The sequence below is a fragment of the Barbatula barbatula genome (assembly GCF_947034865.1).
Source record: "Barbatula barbatula genome assembly, chromosome: 15".
NCBI lineage: Eukaryota > Metazoa > Chordata > Actinopteri > Cypriniformes > Nemacheilidae > Barbatula > Barbatula barbatula.
In genome coordinates this window covers 15,242,876-15,259,986 of record NC_136778.1, presented here as the reverse complement: position 1 = coordinate 15,259,986, position 17,111 = coordinate 15,242,876, and the positions used below count along the sequence as shown (strand labels likewise).

The 17,111-nt window shown below is 37.5% G+C and overlaps 2 protein-coding genes across 4 annotated transcripts in view; one reads left to right on the top strand and one right to left on the bottom strand.

Annotated features, from left to right (window-relative positions):
* Nucleotides 1-590: 590 nt before the first annotated feature.
* On the bottom strand, nt 591-6,579 carry bloc1s2 (biogenesis of lysosomal organelles complex-1, subunit 2). 2 transcript variants are annotated; one of them, XM_079475197.1, is made up of 5 exons: nt 6,042-6,579; nt 5,364-5,480; nt 3,304-3,423; nt 3,039-3,143; nt 591-2,393 (listed from the first exon to the last, which is right to left on the bottom strand). In XM_079475197.1, exons 1-5 carry the CDS (start codon nt 6,196-6,198, stop codon nt 2,362-2,364), a joined length of 531 nt encoding a protein of 176 aa, XP_079331323.1. In that variant the 5' UTR covers nt 6,199-6,579; the 3' UTR covers nt 591-2,361. The 2 variants fall into 2 exon arrangements, with proteins under 2 accessions (XP_079331323.1, XP_079331324.1); XM_079475198.1 differs by having other exon boundaries at nt 702-2,393; nt 6,051-6,231.
* Nucleotides 6,580-7,618: 1,039 nt separating this feature from the next.
* Nucleotides 7,619-17,111, top strand: part of usp24 (ubiquitin specific peptidase 24) — a 43,536-nt gene continuing 34,043 nt past the window's right edge. For both annotated transcript variants that reach the window (XM_079474142.1, XM_079474141.1), the window contains exon 1: nt 7,619-8,076. In XM_079474142.1, coding sequence (XP_079330268.1) covers nt 7,798-8,076 — 279 coding nt within the window. In that variant the 5' untranslated portion in view covers nt 7,619-7,797. The remainder of the gene's footprint in view (nt 8,077-17,111) is intronic.

The window sequence follows — 17,111 nt, the reverse complement described above, 5'->3', positions numbered from 1 at the left end:
GGAACTAAAACAGAGACTCGGAAGAAAGCAAATCAGCTCAAAAAAGTATATTACTGTAATTGCTGATGCGTGCCAGATGTTTGTGAAAGACTCAGTTGAGTGTATATGTATGTTCTGTTTTAAAAACTTCAAACAAATTAAGCACTGAAGTACGGAGCAGGGGGAGGTTGGCAATCTGACCAATGAGCATCTTTCATCACTGAATCGGACGTACAAGCCCCTTATAAGTGTTGGTGTCATTGTGCCTACTGCTCCTTTGCATTAAAGTTATACCCAGTTTTAATGTCATATGACGATTTAAAAAAGAATCAGTTACTTGACTTAATTCAGAGGCGTTGGGAATCGAGAGTCGATTTTAAAGGCTGGGAAGACTAGAAGCAGCAATACAACAAGAACATTTTTACATGCTGTCTTTAATACAATTCACATGTCTATCGATCTTCCTCGAGTATTTTAAAACTTGAAAAAATGGTCTCGCATGTACTGTAAAAACAAAGCGCTTCGGTGTGACGACTTTGTTTATATTTTTCATTTGATTTAGGGTTGAGCACCCCTTTCAAGTTGATGTGCGTGCTTTTGCTGTGTTTTTTCTCATGTTCTCTTGTGCTTTATTTTGAAAACAGCTGGTAAATAAAAAGCAGAAAAACATTATTATTGATATAACGATACATCGGAATCGAAGGACAGGATTAACATATTGAATAGAAACAAATTCGTATTTAATAACAAATTAGAACCTGTTGTAAAACAAAGAATCGAAAACAATTATTGGAATCCATGGAGTCCTCAACTGTTATCATAATAGTAAAATAATAAAGAAGATACAATATAAAATTTATTCCAAAAATAAATAATGAATTTAAAATATGACCCAAACATTTATCTATAGTCTGGGTACATTTGTTCCCAGAAGTAAGCTGAGTAAGCCCCCCACAAACATTTCTTCCAGTAAATTGATCTCCATGGACTAGATGTGTAATTTGAAATCACTAAAGGTCAGAATGCAACCGAGTTCTCAAGCACACGTCTATCACACAGTCCAGTGCTGGACATTCACATTGTGATGATTACAGAACCTAGGCATTTAAATAATACATTCAAATGACTGATAAAAAGCTTATAATCAAACAAATATTTTATTGATATTAACCAGGAAAAGCAGCAAAGTAATACCTTACTTGGTACTGTGGCTCTCCCATAGACTCCCATAAACGTTCCTTAAAACATACCGATTTTTTAAACTAAACCTGCCACAAGTGAGAAGAGACAGCTTGACTTTGTGTGTCAAGTATGTTTGAGTTTATAGAGTAAATATATGAAGGGAGTGAGTGTATCTCCCTGTGACGTTATAAACAGGCAAGTGTATGTGTGTGGTCAAACCTTAACAATTTATTCACATTTTGTATCAAAATGATATCATGTGGCAAATGTCGTATCTTGAGTATCGCTCTGCTTTATTCAACTTTCTAGAAGAAAGTTTGAGGTTTTAAAATAAATGAATGATGGAAAATCAAAATGTTTGGTTAAAACCGTACACGGTCCGTAATGTGCACATATGGTCCGTGTTGATTATTTAGCATTTGACATTGGAGACTGAACGCACACTATCTCTGCGGATGAGCACCTCACCATACATGGTTCGGCATCTGTCCATGTGCCTTACTGACAAAATCAGGCTAAAGGTTGAGTCAGACTACGAGATGTGTGGACTTAGACTGCACTCTGGTGGATGTAAAGAGAGATGTTTTCAATGGCATGAATCCAATTTTTCATTTGTATGCTTAAACTGAACTTAAATACAAAATACATTTGCAAGTCGTCCATAACATAGAAATAACAGCTGTCACTGCCTGTCGACAATCCAGGCTAAGCATATTTTTATATATTTCCTTATTAATATACACTGTGTATGAATGTCCTCTTCATTTTTGTGATTCCTATTTATTAACAAACACACACAAATTGACATTTTTGGCGAATATTATTTGAAAATATTTAGACAGCAATACAAAAGTGCTTACAAATTGTTAGCTTTTTTTCTAACAGCAAACAGATAAAAAAATTAGTCACCATTTTACAAACATTTCAATTCTTGTTAGCAACATATAACAAGCATTTTTATTTAAACTGCATTTAAATGTAATTCATGCCTTTTGAACTCCTAAGAATCTATGGATAAAATAAGTTGGTTTGGCGTATACAGTTTAGTAAGAACATTGAATTGAATTCTGTACCCAACAGCACTTTCTGCACAGTCCATTACCACCAGTAGGTTATGACAATCTTGTTCTCAGCTTCTTAAATAGAGTGCATGGGTCTCACCCAGTCCATACATACACAAGCGCACACACAAACACACATTCACCGCTTCTCCAGTTTCTTAAACTTGGCCTCTGTGAATAAAGACAAAAAAATATGTAACAGCATGTAAATATACTTGAAATAGATACAGTACATGAAGACTGTTGCAGCATAATAAAAAATAATACTGAAATAAATAATAAAGCTGCACAAATATATGGTGCTTGCAACATGGTTGTAAATCTTGCTAGTTCCATTTAAAGTTTGTTAGTCATTTAAACATCAAGTGAAATGTTTATCATATTAAGATATCCTATGATGCTTTTCTTTTTTTATTCACTAAATATTTTAATGTACATTAAAACATATTTTTGCTAATTCTCTTTAACACTTTTTTTCTTAATCTCTTTGTTTTAATAGGTCATGTGGTATGAAAAATATGTATTATTTTTTTTTAGATTAGATTCAACTTTATTGTCATTACACATATACAAGTACAGTGTAACGAAATGTAGTTTAGGTCTAACCAGAAGTGCAATTAGCAAGTGCAGGATATACAGTTAGAATAAATACAGAATACAATATTGAGAAAATATTATACAGTTATGAAAATATTTTACAGTAGGTATGTTCTATTCATACAAATGGTCCATTACGTAGTAAGATAGTAAAAGATGCATAGATACAGAGATTATCGGCTGCAGGACATTTATGTATTAAAAGCATTATATACGTACCCAGTTTCTTTGAATATGTGTCTAGTTTATAAGCAGCCTGTTCCAGAGTTGTGACCTGCTCTTCGATCTGGTTAATCTGATCCAAATAGGGCTGCAAACTGGCATCTAAAACAAAAATCAAGTGTAATAGGAAAGTTTGGAATTTCCCTTTCCTGAATGGGCACCTTTTATCCCAATGATGTTAGTAAAACTAAATTAAAAGACTAAATCGATCTTAAGTGTACTGAACAGACGAACTGGTGTTGGAATATGTCATATGTCTCACATTTCTGATTGAGGTCTTGCAGATTGCGGCTGATGTTGATTGATATGTCCTTCATCTCCATGTACTTTAGACTGGTGAGCTTGTTCATGTTCTCCAGAAGTTTATAGTCTTCACAGGTGGCTGAGCAAACAGGAAAATATGTAAGGTTCTATTCTACATATTACCAAGAGTAGATCGTGCATATGGGAATGTAATATCAAATAAACTGCTTGTTTTTGTGTATTGTAGTATAGTATGATTTCTAGAGCCCGACCGATATATCGGCCGGCCGATATTATCGGCCGATATGAGCTAATGGCATTTAAATCGGCATCGGCGTTTATAACGGCCGATAAAACATGAGAAAAAGAGTCTCATGCTTCACTCATGTTATGAGTGTTGCATAGTTTGCCCACCAGAGGGCGGTCTGCAACTCCCCAGTTGACAACAGCGGCGTCGTTCGAACGGGACGGCCGAGACCTTTCCAACGAGCCCGGCCACGCATCGCTGCGACCTTCCCTCGCGGAGATACGGACCGAAACGTCGGCCGTTTTCAATCCGGAAATGGCGCCTCTTTCCCGGATCGGCCGGCCCGGCGAGCCGCTAGCTTGAAACTCGGCTTCTTCCGCCGGGTGCTGGCGGTCTCCGAGTCCGCCCAGGTCAGCCCGCTGCTCGGGCAGGTCCCCCGGGTGAATCGCGGGACTAGCTGGGACTCTCTTAAGGTAGAGCTGGCGAAAACAACTTTGTCGTTCGTCATGTGAAATGATTGTAGATTTAGTTCATACACTGCATATAAAAACGGTGTGGTTGTTCTAGCTAACGGTCCTATCATTATCACTTCTAAATATTCTGTAACATCACTTACAGCCGCTAATGCATTGCTATATTAGATTAGCCACAAAGCTAACTAAAACCATGTTTATCAGTGGAAGAACGCGAACGTTAATAAGAGGTCAAACTATAACGTTAGCGTTTAACTTATTCTAAATATATCTGCAGTGTTTCCCACATAATGACCGCGTATCTGTGGCAGGGGGCGCGTGTAGTAAATGACTAGAAGTTATGTACAGCGTGCCTCGAAAAAACAACTGTTACGTTATTCTAACGCTAATCAAGTTAAAGTTTGCCTGTTCATTCATTCCTGCCAATATATAATAATTAATTCCTGCTCATGCACAGACAGTTGTGTAAGGTTACAACGTTAGGGGAACGTTATCTAAAGGTTACAACGTTTTGAGAACATTCTACATTGTTTTAATTATATTTTGGTATTATTTATTTATTTTATATTTATTTATTGTATATGTAGCTATACATTTAACTTATTTTAATTTTATTATGGTTTTGTGGAATATTGAATTTGTTTGGTATAGCTCTTTTACTTTAACTTTAACTTATAATTTATTTACAGTTCACACTGTTAAAACCAGCTTCAACTGGAAGTAAATAAAAGTGTTAAATGTTTAAAACCAGACTGTTTTGTGATCATTGAAAAATATATACTTTAAATGTGCAATTGTTTAGTCATTGAGACTGTAATCTAAGGCTTTTTTTAACATCCCTTCTGGAAAATGGTTTATACAGCCCACATACCTAGAACAGGCAGATATTTTGCTATTGAATGTTGTGTAAGTGCAGTTTATAGGAAATGGGTCTAATATCCAGTTTATTTTCAAAATCAAAATATCGGCTTATAAATCGGCTCTTTTCAAGTTAATATCGGCATCGGCATCGGCCCCCAAAAATCCATATCGGTCGGGCTCTAATGATTTCTTCTTTACAACAAGCTCGTATTTGTTCATGCATTAGCTAATGTAAAGTAACAACGAATGAACAATAATTGTACTGCGCTTATTGATCTTAGTTTTCGTTAATAATTTATGTTAAGTATTACAAGCTATCTATGCTCTCTTGAAGTTACGGCACAAAATGCTTTATAAAGGTCTTGGATGCAAGTGGAACATTACTGTATAAAACCATTACATGGAACTAAGTGCGTTTATGAATTTAAAGCTCCAGGGATTAAAATGTAAGTTTTAGAATTTAGCCCCATGAATGCTTTGAATGCGTGTTAACATTACCAGTCAGCTCTCCTTGTAAAAATACTGCCATCTTCTCAAACATGTCTCTGCAGAGCTCATTGATGTCTGGTTCAGCAGGCTCAGTTGCCTCTTCTGCTGTTTCCACTCCTCCATCATCTGTTAAAGACAGCAGACCCAAAACATTGGCTATTTGCTTACCTAGACATGATTTTCGAACCTACGTAGCCCAACAACCCGTCTGGCAGCTTAATACAGACACAACACTATGACACTACAACAATACAGAGTAACCCTGCTGAAGCAAAAACAGTAGAGACATCAGATTCTACTGGATAATGTATGAAGGGGAATGTTGTTGGATTTAAAGGAAACTCTTATGTTCTCTGTGGGTCCCACCTGGTGATGTTAAGTATTGGTGGGATGTTATTTGAGAGATGGTAACCAATGTTAAATCCAACTGGAATAAGGCCCAAACGTAGGAATTTGACAGTGATTTATTTAGTAAACACTACAGCTTATGGTTCATTGTGGCATTTGTGATGGAAACTTTTGCAATGTAGTCCATTTTGCCAACAGGAACATGCTATTTGTGACACAATCACAAAAAGATCGCTGGAGTGCGTAATAAACGCACCATGAATCTTGACTAACGTTATGTGAAAGGCTATAGTCGACGAAGCTGCAGTTTACAGTAACTTGTTTACAGTTTTAACTCACTGTTATTACTTGATCTTTTTGGCGCAGGCGCCTGGTTCTCTGTCCCCCCCGCATCGCTCCTCTTATCGGGCTCAGTTGAGAGGTTGAGGTCGGTCGGAGGTGCAGGTACTCTACTGATGTTGTCCATCGCAGCGGCCTCCTCCCCCGTAGCAGCCATTTTCCTCTCACGTGATCACATGACCACAGCTAGTCTCACGTGATTTCTTGTTTCCTCTTTTTAGTCAAGATTTTTTTATTTCATTCAAACAGATTTAAGGCGTTGTGGAAAATAATTGTTTTTTTTTCTTTATTCAACTTTATTTTAAGAGCTTGATTTAATTGTATGTTCTAATTTTATATATAATTAACACTACATTAAAAACGGTATAGAATTATTTAGATCAGAGGTTTAAAATGCTGGTCACGACTGTTAATAAACAAAAGTCACTTTTAGCATAAGTCAGAAATACACGTGTATTTCATACCTAGGGGATATGGGTGGGGATGCGTGACGTGGGCCAGGCAAATCTATGGGCAACTCTGTCAATTTAAAACGAGTGAAGCAAAAACAGTAAGGTGCAACTAAATGTGTTTCCGGTCTAATTGCTTTTCAAAGTAACAGTTACTGTGGGCGTAACAACATGTTTGGACTAAATTCAGTCTGAAAATCTAGGTGAACTTGGACTGCATTAAGTAAATCTTTAAAAAAGAGCGAACACATTTAATCACATTTATTTATTATTAATTGTTGTGATTGATTTTATTGTGTTTATATATGTCGTGCATGTATACTGGTTGTAAGGGATATGTTTTATTCACGCTCTGCCTTGTAAACAGAACAAAACAAAACCATGTTTATAACCAGCTATGTTCAATGTGTTAATAACACTTTTGAGTGATAGTTACTTTTTATAATATTAGTATTTTTAGTTATGAATCTATGTTAATTTCTTACAGTGATGTTTAGTTTTCTAAATAAATATAAATTATATTTTGTACATTAAAGGGATACTTCACCCAAAAATGAAAATTCCGTCATGATTTACTCACTTTCTCGTTGTTCCAAATGTGTATAAATGTATTCATTCTGATGAACTCAGAGAAATATATTTGGAAGAATGCTTATAACCAGACAGATTTTGCCCCCAATTGACTACCAAAGTAGGAAAAACTACAACGCCCTTTAAAGGGATTCTTCGCCCAAAAATGAAAATTCTGTCATGACTTACTCACCTTCTAGTTGTTTCAAACATCTTTGTTCGGTTGAACATAAAGAGAGATATTTTGCAATAATGTTAACAACCGACAGTTCTGAAGCACCATTGACTGCCATAGTAGGAAATATTTTAAAATTAAAAAAAAAAAAATTAATTAAAAAAAATGTTTTCCTACTATGGCAGTGCTTCAGAACTGTCGGTTGCTGACAATATTCCAAAATGTCGCTCTTTGTGTTGAACCGAAAACATAAATGTATACAACTCTGGAACAACTAGAGGGTGAGTAATTCATGACAGAATTTTCTATTTTTGGGTGGAGTTACCCTTTAATTTTCAGCCGTGGGACCTTTATTTTGAAAACTGTCCACTCGACACCCACTGGAGAACAGCGAGATTCTCCGGCTTCACAAGGGCCTGGTGTGGCCCGCTCTGCTGCGACGGGAATCCATCGTGACAGGATACTAGCAGCACCAGCGACTGTAAACATGGCGGCATGCACAGCCAGATGCCTGTGCTATGTGTCCCCTTTCTGAAGCCCCGATAATAGTCACACTTCCACGATGGAGACAGAGGAGGAGCAGCATATGACCACGCTGTTATGCATGGGCTTCCCAGACCCGGTAGCCATCCGGAAAGCCCTGCGGCTGGCCAAAAACGACATCAACGAGGCTGTCGCGCTGCTCACCAACGAAAGCCCGGGACTCGGATACGGCTACGAGCCGATGGAGAGCGGCCCTTCCCCGGGCTCCGGTCTCAGCGGGGAAGGCGAGAGCAGCGGGCGGACGGGCACCGGGGGGTTCGATCCTCCGCCTGCGTATCACGATGTCGTGGAAAGTGAGGTATGATTGTGATACAAATGTTATTTGCACGGCTTGTAAAGGCGGAACCGCCGGGCTGTCAAAAACCGGAGGGAAAGGCGCGCGCACGTCTTGATCGTGGCTGTGCAATGCCTGTTGTGCATAACACCTGATGAGGTTTAGGCCCGATGTAACGAGACGTTTTCTCTCAAAACAGTCACATTTGCGCTTAAGCTAGTTGATAGTGATATGAAGACATTGTGTGTCATGCTTCTGGTTAAGTTGTAGGATCATGGGGGGATGGGTGTTGTAGATTCCTTTAAATGTATAAACTGTGCTGTGTTAGGGTCTCTTCTGTTTTAATGTGTTTGTACACAGTGAAAAATATATATTTGAGACTAGGCCGGTGGCTTTCTTGCTGTACCGGTATTGAGTAACTGGGTGCAGCTAAACAGGTAACGAAGGCAGGAAATCTATGGCTGATGATTTACTCGTATTGGAATATCTTTACATGTCACAGATCTGTTATTATTTCTGTTGTGAAGTCGAAGATTATTTTCGATCAGCCCTGGATTGAGCAATGTTAAGTCTGTAGTGCGGTGTCAAACCAAAGCGTCAGATGCACAGTGACGTGCAGTTCTAATAAAACTGTTTGATTTTGCAAGCTTGAGTCTTGTACACATCATACGCAGACACGTGCAGTGGGATATGATATGAGGCCGTGACACTTTGGGATTTTTGCCCGACTGTTGCACTGTTTCTTTTGCCATGGCTCTTTTGACCTGTGGTCAACCTCAGACAGAGTCATGTGGTTTTTGAGGACTGCTCTGTGGCCCGTGCTTACCAATACAGATATGTCGATTTTGCATGCTTTAATCTTCTTTAATATAGCGGACTGTTAACATTATTTCAGCCACTGAGTGTTGATATTAAAACTACAAACCACTCCAGGTACAGTCAACAGGTGCTACTCAACTCTGTGAGTTTGTATTATTGTAACATAAAAGTGAAATAATTATATACTATTGTGTCCGAACCCTTATTTTACTACGACGACGACAAATGACTCTATATTAAGAGAATATTCAAGTCGCACTAATCTGAACGTCAACTCATTGGGTTCGTTGGCTGTTCCAAACAATGTGATCAAATCGCAGGTCTTGCATATTGACACGCTATACAAGGGCACTTTGAAAATAGCTTGTTGTTGGTGACACTATGTTAAGAACAGCAAAACGGTTGTCACGCGACAAAATATTTACATGGATTTCCTTGAATCTGAATGAGGAAACATAACCTTGAGTTCTCACTCGGATGTGATATGATGGTATCTTGCAGCAAAGATTGGATGATAATGTTATGTGCGCGTAGCATTTGAGTCTATCCCAGTTTGTAATTGCTTCATTTAGAAATGTCATTGTGGCTCTTGTGACAATGGAAATCCTATGTCATTTAAATTAGAAGGCCCTTTTCATCCGCCCTTTATGAGTTGTCTCTTCTGACCGAAAAAGACTTCCAGCCGAGATGTCTTGATGGATGACATGCTGGTTTGTGTAATGTCTCGGGCACGAGTGTTTTGGAAGGGTGGTGTTCCTGATAAACAGCCATATTCTGACTAGTGATATTCAGGCCTATGTGGAATCTTCGAACACCAAATGTGTGTCATGCACACAATTCAACACATTTTGCCTCTTAAAAATGAAATGAACAAATTTCAAATCGGATGTCCATACTTTAATATTTGACCTTAGTTTATATTTTTTGTAAATTAAAAATGATCATCAAACTGCGACAGTGTTACAGTTCATCTTAAAGGGCTTAGAAATTGAAGGGGACAGGAGGACGCATCCCTACACAAATATTTAAAATGATGCTGAACAAATATGTCGTTTTCCTTGGTTAATTCGCAAAATACAATTTCTTATAAGATTTAATGGTGTGTTTGTCTGTTATAAATACCACCGTAAAAGGGCCCAAAGTTAACTGGAAAGCCTAAAGACTTCTCATCGCATGTTCCTTGACACATTTCACGTGTTTCTGCGTGTCATGGGTTGCAAGAACCATGCGTCAGTACTATAAATAAAGCATGCAGGCCTGTTCTGGGGTAGCAGGCAGGGTCTCCAGTTACCAGTATTTCGTCCAGCACTGCGCAATATAGCAGAAAACAACAAACAACATACTCGAATCAAAACAGGATGAATCACATGCACAGAGGAATCGACCTAAAAAAGAAAACGTTTCATATCACCCGATGTAAACACTTCAGTCCACCTTAACACAGATCATAGACACATACAGACAGAGCATCAGGGTTAATGAGTTAACACTACATCGGGGAGGTTTAAACCCTCAGAGGTTGCATGTTTTGCAGGCAACATGGGCCATGCATACACACATCTCCCTATTTGTACCATGGCAACGGGTTTGGAATGTGCCACCATGTGACCTCAGCATGCCCCAAAGACCAGAGGCCCCTAAGCACTATATCTCTATCTCTACTTTTTAAATCAACACCACACCAGCCCTGGATTCATCCTGTTTGTTCACAACATATCACATTTATAAAGTGGTTATAAAACTGAAGATGACCTGAAAGTTTTCTTAAAGTGCATAGATGACCTCTGTCACCACCAGTGAATCCACGGCGAAACGCATGGAAATGTGGGTGTGGGACATAGGGGTGTTTACATGCATGTTTATTGTAATAGATAAACTTGTTCTGGCAATAATGATAAAAAAAAAATAACATCATTTATAGAGCTGCAACTAACGATTATTTTAATAATCGATTAATCTGTCGATTATTTGTTCGATTAATCGATGAATCGGATAAATTTTTTTAAAAGCATTCATTTTCAACCCTTTATTGAAAAATAGAACTGACATTGCAAAACATATTTCAAAAGCTTTATTATTACTTATTATATTATTATTACAGCTGGCTGTGGTTTACATGATGCATTTCCCATCAAGAAGCCTCTCATGGTTTGCTGTTTTTTTCTGGAATTGTTTCGGGTCTCTCTGATGGTCTTTCCTCTATCTCCGCTCTGCTTTTTTAATTTATTTTTTCTCCGCTATGCTGCGGGGCGCGATCAACTTTTTTTAGTCCTGTGACACACTAGATGCGTGGCGTGAGCGTCTCAGAAGCCTGGCGTGACCGTTTTTAAATCGGCTCCCATGTTAACAGGTTAGAGCTTGCACACTGCCTGCGTGAGACGAGCCGCACGGAAAACGCGCGCATGCTAGGAATTGAATCGACGCCTATTTTTCACGAGACACGCAAGCGTGTTGGAAGCGTTTCCAGGCAAAATAGAATAGGAAAAGATGTTTATATGTAATTTTGTACACGAATACATATTAATGAATGCCATTTTGATGTTTGAAAGCTAATCATCATTTATTTGAACGTATTTTCAAATTGAATTTCATTAAACCAACATCTACACGTTACGGGGTTTACATGTCCACTGTAGAAAACATCAGGACTTAAATCATGTTTATAATGCATTTTTGGAGAAACAACAAGTGAATATTGAAATAAATTATACATTAATATTCCTATTAAGTATGAGATATTATTCCTAAAATGTTGCAAATGAATACTCCAATTAACTACTTTTTCCATAAAATCTTCCTCCAAGAAAATGCTTAGGCTATATCCAATGAAAAGATACATTGCATTGAATGGGAATATTAATTTATGTCCATCTTAAACACATATTGCATAAAGTAAACTCGTGCATCAATTGATTACGTTACATCTTTAATAACATATCTGAGAATCATCTTAATACGAATTGTGGTTCGTATTAAACCCCAAAATGTATTGGTGACTGAATTATTTTTGTTTTTTACGCTCTTAACAATGTGATTAAAAATGGAAAAAAATATGACACACTACAATAACAACGTAGTCTAGTGTGTCATCTGAGTGACGGTCCAACATCAGGTAATAATGCTACAAAACATTTGGAAATGTTATTTAAATAAACAGACAGCCTACTTACTAATTTTTCGGATTTTGGAAGGTGTAGGTTATGTGAAAAAAGTTTAAACTTGTCGTGAATACAAGACCCTTGTCTGTCGGCGGCCTCCCTCCATGTCACCTATAGCAGCAGCAGCGCGCCAGCGCCGCGTCAGGCACGGTGCTGGTGTGCAAAGATACAGAAAACATGACGCAGCCGCCACAGAGCTGACACGCAACAGAAACGCCACGCTCACGCCACTCAAACATGTGGCGCGCGTTATAGTCGCGCGATACAACGAATCGATAATGAAATTCGTTGCCAACATTTTTAATAATCGATTTTTATCGATTTTATCGATTCGTTGTTGCAGCCCTAATCATTTATAAAGATCAACGTAAAGAGAATTGTGTAGCACAAATAATCATTTTAACTTTATAGGAATCTTTTTTGTATTTTATTGCGTTTTCTGATGAAAATGTAATTAACGCAATTCGTCCAGCTATGTCTGGGTGCTTAATATGTCGCAATTTAGATATTCTAAAAAAAAAGAAATGGTTGTTCTACTAAATGTTCTCAAATAACCAAAATGAACAGTGTATTCATGCATAATAAAAATAAAGAGAATATAATAATGAGGAAATAAGATGAGGCCATGAGGATGATGTTCTTGTCCTCTGTAAGGACTTTTTTGCAATGGAGTATTGCAATTTAGATATGGTTGTTTAAAACCAAAACGCTTGCATGGGCTTTCGTTTTATTTCATCTTGGCAAGTAGGGCTTTACTTGCCTTGCCAAACATCAATGGCCCCACCACAAAAATGATCTAATAAAATAATTTTGGATGTTTTTCAACACCAGACAAATGTCATAAATTTATTTTAACATATGAAACTTTTACTAAAAGTGTCTTTTATGTAATTTGCCAGATCAGTTTGGATTTGTTTGTAAAACCAAATGTTTCTAAGTAAACACAGACCAGAGCACAGCACAGCGAAAACGGACAAAATTTATTTAAATCACAGTATTTTGCTGTTTAACTATCGCACGGAGCCTATTTTTACTTTCCTGGCATTTTCGCCCACTGTGGTGCTGCAAACATTCACACGCAGGGCAAAAGATCTGTCACCTCATTTCCTGAGCCAACGGCCTGAGGCTAGCACAGTGTTTCAGTTGAATTGAGCAGACACAAATGTAAATGATGCCATTGAGGTGACAAGTGGAATCTGGGTAGCTTTCCCTGTCAACATTTAATTCGCATTGGTGAATAGGTCACAAGGTCTATATTTATTGTATGTACTGTGGGTGTATGTGAATGAAACGTGTGCGGATTGTAGTTCGCCTCATACATTTTCTAGCGTTCTGATTGTATACAGCAATTCTGTGACTAAAATGTTAAAATAGAACTTCCGCTGTCTCTATTTCGGTGTCTCTCTCTCTCTTTTCGCACATGGACACTTTCTCTTCTCTAAGACCCACACAGTGCAGGTGGTTGCCACAACCAGAGAACAGAATAAGTGATTTGTTCCTGTTGCTTTTCCACCCTCAACACAGAAGCTGTCAGACTCGGTCAACAGAAGCACACAGAGATCTTTGAATCACCTCTACAGCAGCTTAATGTCTCGAAGATGCCATTACATGCCCATTATACATTATATGATGGATGGCCACTCAGAGTCCGAAAACCTAAGGCCATTGGGATTATATACCTCTGGTCTTTCATTTGTCATTTTTCTTGTTTAAAGTACAGACATGTTCATTGCACATTTGATAATAAAAAGTGGAAATGAATATGAGATAATCGTAGTGTTTGGTAGGCTTGTTCACCTTAAGATTGAATCCTGTCGAAATAGTTTTATTGTGTATTTATTTACAAAAGATATTTAGAAAACAAGCTTACTTCGATTGCCTTTTTATTGCATCGGGATAATTGATTTATGATGATTATACTGTATAGCCTACTGGATTTTTAAAGGCGTCTGTATTTTGTTAGCACGAAAGGGCGTTACATGCTTGTGAATCAGGGGGAATTGACCAGGAGAGACGGCTGTTAATGCAAGCTATATTAGGTTACATTCAATTTGATTTAGAATCTTAATAGGCACACGACCGCTGGTGGAAACCGTTGCTGCTCTTGCTACGGATGTAACATATACTGAATATTTCTACTCCTCTTTTCTCGAATTCCCTGAAGATTAAACTCATGACTTGCGTTGGTAATGCTATGTTCTACCAATTGAGCCACAATTCTCTAAGATGTAAACATTATCAGATCAGTACAATTATTTAAATGTAAAGCAAGGTCATAGAAGACAACGGTCAAATCTAGTGTTTGTGAAAGCAACATTTGTTGAACAGACGCCAGTGACAGCTGTTTTGAAGCATGAAGTTGTAGTTTTAAGTGATATGAAACTCTACCCGTGGCAAGTATCATACTCTGTCGAGCCATCGGAATGTCCGTATCACAAGCCCTGTTTTCAATTCAAGCTCAACCTGCTCTCATAATGTCTCTTTAATATGTAATCAGTCACAGATGAAGTTCACAGAGGTCAGAAGAGCCTTAATTTAACCTCTGAACTTAGACCCTGCCCACAGGGAGCCAATCACCACCCTTAGCAGTGTTGGGTGTAACTAGTTACTATGTAATTATTTACTGTATTTATATTTAAAAACTATTCCATTGAAAAGTTAAAGTAAGGGATTACTTTCATTTAGTACTAAGTATTGTAATTAGTTACCTTAGATCAAGTTGAACATTTGGAAACGACATCAAAGTAATAAGTCTAACTTTAAAATGTATGCTTTAATGTATCCTTCTCACATTTGTATACTTTGGTCCGTTAATAAGAATGTAGTTATTTATTATTTATTTGAATGGATTAAATAAGTTTTATGTGTATCCTTGAATCAATTAACCAAGGAAGGCTGATGTAGGCTATAGAAAGTAAAGTAATGAAATAGTTTTTGGAGAGAATAAATTGACCAGAAATCGAATTACACAATTGAATATGTAATTGGTAACTAGTAAGTAATTACTTTTTTCAGAGTAACTTGCCCAACACTGTCCCTTAGTAAGAAAATGGCTTCTGGGTCTTGTGAACCACATGCAACGTTCCCCGAGGAAGAGTGAGAGAGCGAGAGAGAGAGAGAGAGAGAGAAGGTGACCTCCACTTTTTCTCTCTCTGATTGTACATTCACTTATTCCACTAACTCAAGGGCAAACATATGTCTTGTATACTAATATTCTTCCGTCAGAACTGTTTCCTGTTTGTATAGCGTGCGGCTCTTTGCATTGTAATCTAATACAGCACTGGCATCAGACCCATTAAAATATCTGCCTATTTAAAGTTGTGACATATAATGGTTAGACAAATAAAAGATCAATGGTTTCTAGAAATCAACGGTCAAGCATATTTCCGTTTGTGTTCGAAGGCACTGGTGCCAGATTGCAGTATCAGCTGTGAATGCGATACAGAATATTTAGATCATTTCATCACAGTCACATCCTTATTTTCCCATCGAAGTCGCAAGTATGTAACTAAGTCCTGCTTTGAATCTTTGCTGAGACAATTGTTCCGCTTACGCTGAATGCGGCTGCAGCGTTCAGACGCACAACTGTAGTCGGGTCTTAAACTCGTATACTGGACCGTAACTTTAATAACTGCATTAACTCACCCATTGCATTGCAACTTTAACAGCTAATGTCAATAATCTATGCACACTTAAATCACTTGCACTATTGTTTAGTCTGAATTATTATCTGCTCATATCCACCTGTACATTAATGTTCATAGTGTTAATGTTTATAGTATATAGTCATCTGTATATATTGTTCATATTACATACCTACTGTCATATTTTCATAGAACATACCTACTGTAAAGTATTTTCATAACTGTATAATATTTTATCAATATTGTATTCTGTATTTATTCTAACTGTATATCCTGCACTTGCTAATTGCACTTCTGGTTAGACCTAAACTACATTTCGTTACACTGTACTTGTATATGTGTAATGACAATAAAGTTGAATCTAATCTAATCTAAAAGGGCTCATCGGATAAGCACTTGGTTTGATTTATGAGTGTCTTTATGAAATGTCTGAAACATTGTTTTTAAGCAAACTTTCAATGGCTGTTTAAACAAAACCATTTTCGCTTTGTCAAAAACAGCTATGCTCACAGCAACACGTTTTGGTGTATGTCTCTTTAAATGATAATGGGTTACTGCGCACCCCACCCCCTTTCGTTCAGCATGTCAACAAAACACACATAGTACTGCCATGGCAATCTTTTAGCTAAATTTTGTTTCCTGAACCCCTCCGTGGGTATTTTCGTTTCAAATCTTTCTTATTATATGAAAAAACTTTGACAAAAATTAACTTGCTGATTCTTCTTTGTTTTCGTTTTGTCATCATTTGTTTAGTTATGTTCTTGCCAGCTTTGGATTTATATGATCTAAAATGTATATTATTTTAGTTTTTTTGTCGAAAATGCTGTAGGTTCGTGAAAATGTGATCATATGTGAATGCAGGGGCTGTTGTTGATCTATTCGTTGTGCTGCTGTTAGCCTGTTAAAATTAGTCTGTAAAATAATTTTTTGTATTTTTAACGTGTACGTATTTTGTCAACTGTAGCTGTGTCTCATTCGAAGTCTGTGTCCTACGGCTGTCGCATGCAAAGGCTTATGATTGCCCCGCGACAGCTTCCTTTAAAACAATGTGGCTTCTAATGCAGTTCACAAAAAGATCAAATATTTTATTCTTCAGCGTTTTGCCACTTGTTTCCCTTTGAAAATGAACTGGACAATCGCGACTGCGCGTACCATGTGAATCCTCCATTATGTGGCGGATAAACACAACCTCCGGAGGACGCCCTCGAAATGAGACGAAATGTTAACCCAAATTAACCGAAATGAGCATCCCTAGTTTTGTGTCTATAAAATAATGGTGAATGGGTGCTGCCACTGTTTGGTTACCAACTATCTTTCACTGTTAAAATAAGCGTTGTTGAGTTCTTGCGTATTTAATTATCTTTATGGTGTAAAGTTCTTAAAAGACTTTTTTGCCATGAAAGATCTTTTGGGGCCAAGGTTGGGTGAACATAGTGCA

What these genes read in the sequence shown, in the direction of transcription:
- bloc1s2 (XM_079475197.1), bottom strand. Translation starts at nt 6,198, where the DNA reads ATGGCTGCTACGGGGGAGGAGGCCGCTGCGATGGACAACATCAGTAGA. An exon ending in TTTACAAGGAGAGCTGACTG is followed by an intron (nt 3,424 to 5,363) that starts GTAATGTTAACA and finishes CTGTTTGCTCAG; the next exon opens with CCACCTGTGAAGACTATAAA. An exon ending in GCAAGACCTCAATCAGAAAT is followed by an intron (nt 3,144 to 3,303) that starts GTGAGACATATG and finishes TTTTTGTTTTAG; the next exon opens with ATGCCAGTTTGCAGCCCTAT.